Consider the following 12,095-nt stretch of genomic DNA (forward strand, 5'->3'; position numbering starts at 1 on the left):
TTCATGAGGCATATTCGGCTTGAAGAGGCGGACGAAGATGCTGGTGGCAGTGGAGCAGGTTGAGGGAGTTTTTCATTTTGCGCTCTCGCTTAGCTTAAATGACTCACTGCCCTTAATGCTTCAAAATGTTGCTCAATCTAATGTGCACACTTTGTTGCTAAACTTCATCTAGCGATGGAGTGAACGCCGCTCCTCTTTTTAAAACGATCAAAGCGCCTCCGACCGCCTTTGAAAGACGATGCTCTCCGTTACCGTATCTCGCCTACAACGACATCTCTTCACGGTCAAGTCCACAACACGCATACCTAGCTCGTGTTTTTCCATGATTTTCACTAGGCTACGTAGCGGTAGGTACTTTGAAACTTTAAAAGTACTCGCCTCGATGCATTATTTTGGCGCGTGCAGTCGAAGTGATCTGTAGTGAGAGCAGGGAACAGGTTAAAGAAAATCTAGAGAGGTGGAGGTATGCTCTGGAAAGGAGAGGAATGAAGGTTAGTAGCAGCAAGACAGAATATATGTGTGTGAATGAGAGGAACACAGGTGGAGCGGTGAGGCTACAGGGAGTGGAGATCAGGAAGTTGGGGTCAACAGTCCAGGGCGTCGGAGAGTGTGGAAATAGAGTTAAAGAAACAGGTTGGAATGGGAGGAGAAAAGTGTCAGGGGTACGAAGAGATAGAAGATTATCAGCCAGACTGAAAGGAAAGGTGGAGAAGACAGTGGTGAGACCAGTGATGCTGTATGGACCAGAAACTGTTACAATGACAAAAAGACAGGAGGCAGAACTAGAGGTTGCAGAGATGAAGATGTCGAGGTTCTCTTGGGAGTGACCAGGATGGAGAGGATCAGGAATGAGTCTATCAGAGGAACAGCACATGTTAGATGTTCTGGAGAGAGGGTCAGAGAAGCCACTCTGAGATGGTTGGGTCATGTACGGAGGAGGGAGAGTGAATATATTGGTAGACGAATTCTGGAATTGGATGTCTAGAAGAAGACCAAAGAGTAGATTTATGGACATAATGAGAGAGGATATGAAGGTTGTGAGTGTGAGAGAGGCGGATTCAGAGAATAGGGTTTGATGGAGAAGGTTGATTTGCTGTGGCGACACCTGAAGGAAAAAGCCCAAAGGAAAAGAAAAAGTCTGGATTTCAAAATCAGTTGAGGTCCGAGTCCGGGATTACTTTGAAACTTTAAAAGTATTTGCCTCGATGCAGTATTTCGGCGGGGCTGCAGCAGTATCAGTTCAATTACAGCATCTATGGAGAGACAAGAGGAAGAAGGAACTCTGCCCGGGGGGTTATTTTTTGTTTTCTATCCCGCCTCCCCCTTCACACACACACACACACACACACACACACACACACACACACACATACACAGCCGTTGTGAGCGGTGTAATCCCGGGCTCTGGTTCTAAAGGGGTGTCATCATTAAAGCATCAAACCTTTCATCTGATCCGGATCCGCCCCTCTGATCTATAATGGAGGAGGGTTTGATGGGGAGAAGAAAGAGAATGGAGAAGATTTTCACACACACTCACACACTCACACACTCACACGCATACACAACATGTTGGTCCCTGACTGATGCGTAATTGTGTGCGGAGCCGGGAAAATAAAATCCCTTCCCGTCGCTGCTTCTCTTCGGGCTATCCGGGTCCCTCGGCGTTGCCGTTAGCGATGGGGAACTCCTCCGAGGAAATACCGCGAGTCGGTGCCGTGACAGGGGAATTTCATTTAGAAAGGGGAAATGGAGGTTTTATAAACGCCGTGGCTGCCGCTTCTTATCGTTCTGTAAAAAGGAGATCATCTTCCATTAGAATTCACTAACATGACGAAGTGACAGGTGGCATGCCGGAAGCCGGGGGAACGTTTTAGAAACTCCAATTTTAAAAAGCTAGCTTGTAGCTTGGAGCTAGGCACGGCGACCGCTGTCCGGACACCCTCTGCTGGCCGAATGACAACATGAATCATTGTCCTGTATATCTGTGACCGTCCTATTTCAGCCCAAGTCGCCACTTGATCTTCATGACCGCGGTTGTGTCAATCACATCGTCGGCGTACGGTATGACACGCGACAGGCGGTGAATTCCGAGAGCTTCGCGTTTTTTATTTTCGGAGTATTTTTCCATATTAGCACTTCTTGAGAGCTCAGTGGTGGAGCTTAGCGTCGATGGGTTAGCCGCTGGTGGGAAGAGAAACACAAAAACTCAAAGCGTTTTTTTTTTTCCGAGATCAGACGTTCTATTTTCACCGCTTTGTGCGGAAAAACAGATCAATAACGCTTTTTACATTTTTTGGGTGTTGACGTGTCGGGGCTTTATTGAAACCTGACAGGGACGAAGCATCGGATATTCAGAGCTTCAGCACACGCTGCAAGCGTAGGAGGTATGTGTATTTTGCAGTGGGTGGATGTGTGTGTAACACTGAAAGTCCATCAAAAGGGTGGGGGAAAATGCCCAATTTAATTAAGAAATGACCTAAAATCTGCGAGAAACCTTATCCTTTCATTCAAGGCCCAGATCTGGAGACATACAACCATTCACCCCCTTACACGTCAGAGGGAGATAGTACAAGCTTGAAAATTGTGTGAGGAAATGGTAGTTTCTAGGAAACCTGGAGCAGCAGAAGGGGGCGAAACTTGTATGGCCCGGAGGGGGAGCAGCAGGAAACCGTGTACCTCTATGGCTAATGTGTAGCTGCTGCGTCGTGGTGGACTCTACAACCTTCTAGAGGGCTTCTTCTAGAAGTGTTCCCCTCAGAGCAACAGTTCGTAGTCAAGGCTCCTGATTGGCCTCTCCATAGCGATCTGTCTTGTGTTTGCGGAGCTTCTCAGTCATCCAGGTCATAGTATATTCTTGTCAAAATCTTCTTCTCGTGGCAACTGGACTGGATTTTCGTCCTTTGACGACAATTCAGGCATCTCCAGTCAGCTATTAGCATCCCGCTATCGGGTCGCCAGCGGGATTGCAAAGGTAACTGAAGTGGGTGAGCGGCGTACAGAAGGCCGCGAAGGGTGAGGCCACAGAGGTTTTATGACAGGATGAAACCTGACCCAATCTTGTGGGGGGTTGCTGATGGAGTTTAGGTAACTGAACCATGTTGTGTGTGTGTGTGTGTGTGTGTGTGTGTGTGTGTGTGTGTGTGTTTGTGTGTGTGTGTGAGAGACAGTAACACTGAAGCAGAACTGAGATTCCTTCCAGTCTATGAAGTCACTCACTACCCGTTTTAGGACGTGGGGATTTAATTACATCATCCCCCACCCCACCCTGCGAATTCAACGTTACTGTTGTGTGTGTGTGTGTGTGTGTGTGTGTGTGAGCGTGCGCGCGTTTGTGTGTGCGTGTGCAACTTAATGTCTCGCCATCTCCGATGCTGACGTACCCGGGACAAATAAACCCGTCATTTCTGTAGGAGGGCATCCGCTATGCAAAGAACCACTGCATGTTTCAAAGATACAGCAAATGTCCTCTGGTGTGTGCGTGTGTGCGTGTGCGTGTGTGCGCGTGCGTGTGCGTGTGTGCTTGTGTGTTGGTCTCAGTGTCCAGCCTCCGGCAACGCAAACCGACACTGTGTTACGTAACGTCGGTGGGCGCAGTGACATCATCACCTGTGCCATCATGGATGGGAGTCATCTAATATTCCCAGGAAGCCATGAATAAAAATAAAGATATATAAAGATGAAAATATATAAATATAAAGATAATAAATAAATAAAATAAAACCTGGCTGAGATTGACGCTCTTCATCTAGATGTAGATTTAAGAAATAATCTATATTTCTTCACTTATTATATTACAAGCTGAGATACAAAAACAGCCCCGTAGAATCACCACAATTATTATCATTGTTACTATTCACTCCAGCTTTATGTCCAATAAATAGAATAATAGTGATTGTTAAAAATAGTGTAGGTCACTGAGCAGGTGGTCTTCGATCTTCTTCATGGTGACTTCCTGCATATCCTGTGGGTTTTTTGGGGGGTCAGTTCCTCCCCACTTTATTTTATCTAAATTTTATTATTTATTTCAAGTTAAGTTTACTCTCTATTTATTTTTCGTGATTTCCTGATTTTTTTTTTTTTATTTCAATTGTTTTTTCCTCTGTGAATTATAGTTAATTTAGGGTCATTTTGTGGTCATTTTTCAATCTGGATATTTATTTTGAAGGTAGTGGTTCATTTATTTTGACGTTTCTGTTCATTTATTACACACATTTTGGTCATTATGAGTTTTGGGGGGTAATTCATTTATTTATTTACTTATTTATTTGCAATTTATTCAGCAGTGACTGATCATTTATCTTGATTTTTGCGGGCATTTATTTAGAATTTTTGCCCCAAGAAGCCTGAGGCCAGGCAGGAGAAGAAGAGGAGGGGATTGTCCTGACCCAGACATCATAGAGAGCGTTATATACAAATAATTCATTTTTAATACCATTAAAAGCCCAATGAGAAAAACAGAAACAGCAGTTCTATCTATCTGTCCATTTATTGTTTTTTTCAGCATCCATCTTTATATCTAATTTTCATCCAACCGTCTGTCTGTCAATCATCAATCAACAGCTATCTATCTCTCTATCCATCCATCCATCTATGTGTCTAATTGCCTTTGTTTATTTATATATATAATTTTTTTATCATCCATCCATCTATCTAGCGCTCTTTCCATCCATCCATCCATCTATCTACCTATCTATCCATCATGTATCTCTCTCCATCCATCCATCCATCCATCCATATCGCTCTTGATCATCCATCTACACCTTTGTGTACATTTTGTCAATTTATACTTTTCCATATCTATACCCTATATTTGTATTTATTCATTTATCTACAAGCTGATTAGACTGACTTGCAAATATTTCATTTCTCTATATATGGATATTTATTCACCAGTAGCGTGTGTGTGTGTGCACGTCTGTGTGCACGTATTTTGTATAGTTCTGTATCTGCTGCCGTCAAGGTGCCCTTGAGCAAGGCCCCCCTCCCCCCCCCCCATGCTCTGCATGCCAGGCCAGGGCGGTGGGGAACAAGCGCTCCTTCGACGTGGACAATTTAAGGTCAAAGAAATAATCACCGCCGCCGCCGGCATCACGGCACCTCCGTCTTTACTCCCCCCGTTACTCCCCGTTTACCCTCGCACCCAGACACCAAGATCTGGCTAATTGAATCTTCTGCCAGGCGTGGAAGCCCAACCCCTTCTAATTCACACGTTCCTGTTCAGGACGCCGCCTGCACGCTAATCGTGTGTGTGTGTGTGTATGTGTGTGTCTTTGTGTGAGAGACAGACTCATTGAGGAAAAAAACACTTAAATTCCCGAGGTTCCTCTGGAAGGCAGCTGTCAGTCACCCGGGGAATGTTTCCCTCAGACTGATGGCGCCAATAAAGTGTGTGTGTGTGTGTGTGTGTGTGTGTGTGTGTGTGTGTGTGTGTGTGTGTGTGTGTGTGTGTGTGTGTGTGTGTGTGTGTGTGTGTCTTTGATGCTGTTCCGCTGGGCCAGACCCCCCACCCACCAGCACTCTTATCATTTCGGTTGCTCCAGCGGTGGATGCTGTGTGTCGCTATGGCAACAGTGCCAACATGAAGACGTGCTACTAAGCTAACACCCGTCGAGGGGGTTCAGGTGTAATCCCCGACCATAATCTGAGACCTGATTACGACTGGGATCCATCCATCCATCCATTTATTTAATTTTTTCTTATCATCCATCTATTTATATAATTTTCATCCATCCATCTGTCTATGATCAAGCATTTGTCCATGTATCCAATCATCCATCCATCTATCTATCTATCTATCTATCTATCTATCTATCTATCTATCTATCTATCTATCTATCTATCTATCTATCTATCTATCTATCTATCTATCTATCTATCTATCTATCTATCTATCTATCTCTGTCCATCCATCCAGTTTATCAGTTTATCTCATTATCCCTCCATCCATCCTGCCCAGGGTCTCATCAACTCCTGCAGGTGTGACAGAAGAAAAGAAGAAACCTCTGGACTCAACTGATTTTTCTGTGTGTGTGTGTGTGTGCGTGTGTGTGTGTGTTCCACAGACCAGCGCAGTGCTGTGCTCGGGAGGCTGCGCCCTGCTAGCCGTCAGCTCTCTGCTCGCCATCATCACCATCTTCCTCCCCGGAGGCGAGTGCGAGCGGAGGGCGTGCACGCTGGCAGGATACATGCAGATGGCAGCAGGTCAGTCCACGTGCACGCGTTCACACACACACACACACACACACATAGAGGCTGTTAGGAGCGGCGTCAGATCCAATATGGCCGCCGCTCTGACTGAAGGGACTGACTTTGTTCAGGGGATTTGAAAAAGAGAAAGAGTTGCTAGGCAACCGCCGCCGCCGAGGACACATTTACAGGCTGGGAAAAAAAAAAAAAAGACAAGATGCCTCCTTCGCGGGTCGGGGGATCAGGGCCGCCGCGACAGGCTCCGCCTACAACCTTTCCTTTTTTTTTTTTTTTTTCACTCTTCTGGTTCTGGTTCTTTGAGAGTTTTGTCAAAGAAGATCCTGAAGATCGTCTCCTCCAGTGCCCGTGGCAACAAGCGTTGGCAGAAAACGCTGGCAGAAAAAAGCAAAAGTGGAGAGCATCGCGTCCAGGACTGGAAATGGGGGCGCTGATATCTGGTTCCTCAGCTGATTTTAAGTTCTTCAGTTGATCTTCAAACGCAATCAGATTGTAAGGTCATGAGCTGATTTCTGATTTCCTCACTGATCTCAGGTTTCGTAGACGATTTCAGAATCCTGATTAGCATCAAAGAAGTAGCATAGCAATTTGCCGCCCTTAGCAGTTAGCTGTGTGATAGCGGAGTGGACAGCGAGGAGCCTGAACTCGTACTTTTTAAATATCAACGCGTCACTGCACGTCACCACCAGCACACGCTGGGGAAGCAAACACACACACACACACACACACAGATACACACACACGGACGAAGTCCACATTTAGCGGTGAACTTGCTCACCCTGCGATGGTTCGGTGGTTCACTTACCGAGTTCCAGAGAGCCCTCGGCATCCATGTTTCATGATCCGGGAGGCTGAGAGAAAGAGAGAGAGAGGGATGAGAGAAGAGGGGGGGAACAGAGTTTCCTGCCCACGTCTTCTGGCCTCCATCAATATTTGATGGGTTCGTTCCTCTCGGTGTTCAGGTTCTGCTGGATCGGACGGTTCTGCAAGGTGTGTTCTTCTACCTCTCCTCTTCCTTCCTCTTTTTCTCTTGGAGAAAAACTCATTCTCCTCACCAGGATGTGAGGAAGTTTATTTTTTAGGAAGACTGGGCTTTAGTTTTGGGTTGTCACATCTGAAGCCCATCAGCATTGTTATTTTATTTTCCATCCATCCATCTTCTACCGCTTATCCTGCACTCAGGCCTGCTGTCATTGGGTGAGAGGCGGGTTATACCCTGGACTGGTCGACCAGTGCATTGCAGGGCGACATATATAGACAAACAACTGTTCACTCACTCATTCATTCAGGGAAATTTTCCCAATTTTTTCCAATTAACCTGCCGCATGTTTTTGGGAGGAAACCGGAGAACCCGGAGGACACGGGGAGAACATGCAAACTCCACATAGAGAGGAGGTCCCCTCCGTCATGCTGTCAGGCCGTAAACACTGCGCCACCGTTTTGTTTATTTATTTATTAATCTTTTATTTCCTTATGCATTATGCAGAGGGAGTTTTGAGATTTCGGTGTGACCGGAAGTCACAGACACAACCATCTATTCATCTATCCATCCATCTATCTATCTATCCAACTATCTAGCTAGCTCAATAGATTGATAGCTGGATAGCTATCCATCCACCCATTCCTCTACTGATTCAGCTGGCCACTTATTTAACCATCCATCCATCCATCCATCCATCCATCCATCCATCCATCCATCCATCCATCCATCCATCCATCCATCCACCCATCCAAGTGCCCAGCCACACGTAACAGTGGTTGAATCCTGAAGCCTGCGTGAAGGTCTACTGAAGACTTCCTTCCTCCAGAGGTTCTTGTCTCCTCCACGAAGCTGAGAGCTCCTCAGCCGTTTAGCCCCCCTCATCCGATTAGTCCGGCCTGATGACATTTTGAGAGTCTAGAAGAGCTGCGGAATTTGATTATCCTGTCGTCCCGCAGGTCGCCGTGGCGATGGCGGCGGAGGGGGAGGAGTCACTCATGATGTAGTAGCTTCTCTTTAAAAAAGATGAATGGATTCCATGTAGAGCTGGGTTCAGATGCTGTCAGCTTTCTCACACACACACACACACACACACACACGCACACACACACACACACTCCTTGGCCCAAGATGTTTTTTGTTTTATTTTTATCCCATTATTTCCTTTTTGGTTAATAAAAGGGAATTGGACAAACTGTTATTACTTGGAGGGGCTGAATCTGGCCACCCTGTTTTCATACAGTACATATATTTTTATTCCGGAGAACCTCGGCTTACGAATTGAATTCCTTCTTTGACTCCGCTCGCGAACGGAATGCTTCCTGTTGAAATCGATGTAAATCCCGTTGATCTGTTCTACAGCCCCAAAACACACACTGTGGCAAAAACACAGAAAGGAATTAAAGATGACCTTACTTATTGCTGTGTTTCTGGTGTTCTTTCTCTTCTTGCCATCAGTTGTATTTTGTGCTTCCCTAAATCAGTAAAAGTAAAGCCTTGTTGCATGTGAGACTCATGCTAACGCTAATCCTATCTCCAGCTACCTGTTTGTCCTTCACCCAAACGAACAATATCTTTGCTAGTAGTCGCCCCTTTAGCTACATTAGTTGTGCTTAGCGCATCTTTGCTCTTCATGATGGTACAGATGATTGACTTAGCCATGTTGTAGTAACACCAAAAAATGCTCTCATGTTTAGCCATTATTTCTGTGTTCGGGGATCACCTATCTTTAATTTCCTAGAAATCCGTGCTAGTTAGTGCTTGTGATTTAGCGCCCCTCACAAGACGACAGCAAAGGTAAACGCCAAACGTGAAGGAGACACGTCCTGGACAGGCTCATAGTTCCATTCTCGAAGTGGCATGCTACCTTAGCATTTAGTTAGTGCTCGCTGTTAGCATCAGCCTGTTTCATGGGGCTCATGAATAATCATGTGTAGCAGTGAGTTAGCGCTTGCTCTTAGCATCAACCTGTTGCGTCGATCTCATGAATAATTATTCCCTGTAGCTAGTTAGCGTTTGATGTTAGCATGAGCCCGTGGTGTGGGTCTCATGAATAATCATGTGTAGCCCCTAGTTAGCGCTCGCTCTTAGCATCACCCTGTTGCGTGGGTCTCGTGAAAAATCATTCCCAGCAGCTAGTTAGTGGTCGCTAAGAGCGTGACACTGTTGCATGGGGCTCGTGAATAATCATGTCTAGCAGTGAGTTAGTGGTCGCTCTTAGCATCACCCTGTAACCCAGGGTTCAGTTCTCTCACCTTTCGCTATTGTTTCCTTCTTAAGATCAACTGTAATTTTTAACTCCTTCTCCTTAACACCACTAGCGCTTTTTGGGGAGCCATAACGAGGGCTAATGTACAAAAAGAAAAAAAAAAAAGTTTTAGCGGGAGAACACAATGATGAATCGGAACCGCTGTTAGTAGAGTGATTTTATAAGCCAAGGGTCAACTGTATATACGTTTTGATTAAACTTTATTTAATCAGGTAACAGGTATCAGTTGAAGATAATTTCTCATGTATATATATATATATATATATATATATAGGTATGTGTGTGTGTTCAAGGAAATTAATTTTATTTTATTTTTATTATATTTACTTCCAAAAAAATTTAAAAATAATGAAAAAATATCAAACACAACTAATTGCCTTAAAATATATTTTATAATAGATATAAAACAAATAAAATATATTTATAAAACACACACACACACCTAGTTTTATTTTATTTTTATTTTGTACTCGAAAAAAAATTCCTAATATCCTAATAGAAATGTAGTAACAGCTTTATTAATATGTCAAGGTATGACATGGAGTTGTGGATGGAGTTGGGAGTGCATCTTCTCTCCTTTGCAGTGGTGATGGACAGGTTGGCAGATGAGGTTAGACAGGAACCTCCATGGGCTTGGACGTTCTGCAGATGATGCTGTGATGTGTTGTGAGAGCAGACAGCAGGTGGAGGAACATCTGGAGAGGAGGAGGTCTGCTCTGGAGAGGAGTGGGATGAAGGTCAAGCGCGAGACAGAATTCCATGAGAGGAACCCAAGAGGAATGGAGAAGGTGATGAAGAAGAATGTGTGCGAGCGGGTGGAGAAAAGTGTCAGGGGTGAAAAAGAGTGTGAAAGGGAAGGTGGAGAAGATGGAGGTGAGACGTTGTCTGGTTTGAGGACACAGAGGAGAAGACAGGAGGCAGAGCTGGAGGCAGCAGAGATGAAGATGTATGGGTTGCTCTTTGGGAGTGAGGAGGATGGTGGATGAATCCGAGGGACTGCACTTGTTTGATGTTCTGGAGACGGTTTGGACTTGGTCCAGAGAAGACCAGGGAGGAGGTTCATGGATGGAGAACAGGAAGTTAGTTGGTGTGAGAGGAGAGCATCAGATTGTGGGAGATGATTGGAAATCTCAGACAGGGGTGAGTTCTCCTCTCCGCCCCATGTCTTCACCGAACCCTCTCTTCTCCGTTCTCCTCCCGCCGCTCATATTTCATTCTGTTTCATCACCTCAGCTGGAGGTTCTTCTCTAGCCGAGAGAAAAAAAAACATGAGGAAGAACTGGAGAATTCTGACGCACAGGGCGGTCGATTTGAACACACGGGCTGAAATTCTGGATGTTGATGAGATGATGGACAATCTTTTGGGTTGCTATGGCAACGAGATCTGTTGCCTACTTGTTTGCCGTTGCCTGAAGTTCCCCCGTTGACCTCTAGGGGCGCCGCTGTCTCCCTCTCACTGATCGTCTCGTCCACCTCTTTTCGTCGTTTTCGTTGAGTCTATTCCATGCCGCCTCGCAGCCCAGAGGTTCGGATTCCAGTTGTCAGCTGAGTCCTCCAGGTTCTCCTGGTTCCTCCAGTCCAAAAAACAACCAGCAGCTTCATAGAAGATGGAAATAAATGGACTCAATTTTCCATTGGCTTGGAGGAGCGAGTTGAGTCGTGTTTTATGTGGCACTGTGATTGACAGCTGGCGCTTTTGGGTTAAACCCCGCCTCTTGCACCCAGGACAGCTGTGATTGGCTGGAAAAGCAAATGAAAGTTTCTCCAACCCCCTTCCCCCCCATCCCTCCCACCACCCAGTGATGAAAGCCACACACACACACACACACACACACACTCCTGGCTCACACACTCCCAGGACAAGCGGCGATGCATATTACATGAGTCCTCCACCTCCGAAGGCCTCGCTGGTGCCACTTTTCTTATTTCTTCTCTTCTCATCAGAGACGATAGTGCTGGAAGCCAGAATCCTGCTCTGAAGGGCAGACTCCCTTTTTTGTGCCACAGAAGCTTGAGGTCTTGGCGGAGGCGGCGGGCAGAAACAGCCTCCCGCTGTGAGAAACCTTAGTTCTGAGACAATACTAAGACTTCACATGATTATTGCCTTTTTGTGCTATCCACCAATTAGCAAGTGTTAGCTGCTACATAAGTGGCTAAAACAGAAGCCCAGGCTCTTTCTGTCGCACCTCTTTGTCCTGATTTGGCATGAGATTTTTTCTTATTCGCTTAAGCGCTGTTTACACATCTTCGGCACTTATGGGATCGCCGGTCTCAAATTTCCTAGACATTAGTACTACATATGCGGCACTAATGGGAGGGGAGGAAGACAATAATTTTCCAGAAGTGGCCTACTAGCTTACCAGGTAGTTGCCACTTGCTGTTAGCATTAGCCTGTTGTGTGGGTCTTGTGAATAATCATTCCCAGCAGCTAGTAAGCACTTACCGATAAGCATGGGGCTACCGAGAATGATCATGTCCAGCAGTTAGTTAGTGTTCACTGTTAGCATCGGCTTGTTGGTGGGGTTCATGAATAATCCTGTGTAGCAGGTAGTTAGCGCTTGCTGCTAGAATCAGTCTGTAGCGCCGGGCTCTTGGTCATTTCCAGCTAGTTTGTACTGACTTTTAGCATCAACCTGTTGTTTG

General features: G+C 45.6%; 1 protein-coding gene across 1 annotated transcript in view; it reads left to right on the top strand.

Annotated features, from left to right (window-relative positions):
* The window catches only part of lhfpl7 (LHFPL tetraspan subfamily member 7), a 57,335-nt gene that overhangs the window by 8,551 nt on the left and 36,689 nt on the right, over window positions 1-12,095 (top strand). The window contains exon 2 of the mRNA XM_086160816.1: window positions 6,063-6,201. Within this exon, the coding sequence (XP_086016942.1) occupies window positions 6,063-6,201 (139 nt within the window). The remainder of the gene's footprint in view (window positions 1-6,062; window positions 6,202-12,095) is intronic.

The sequence above is a fragment of the Fistularia commersonii genome, chromosome 15 (genome assembly GCF_037954325.1).
Source record: "Fistularia commersonii isolate RoL2024-O1a breed Wild chromosome 15, RoL_Fcom_v1.0, whole genome shotgun sequence".
In the NCBI taxonomy this organism is placed as follows: Eukaryota; Metazoa; Chordata; class Actinopteri; order Syngnathiformes; family Fistulariidae; genus Fistularia; species Fistularia commersonii.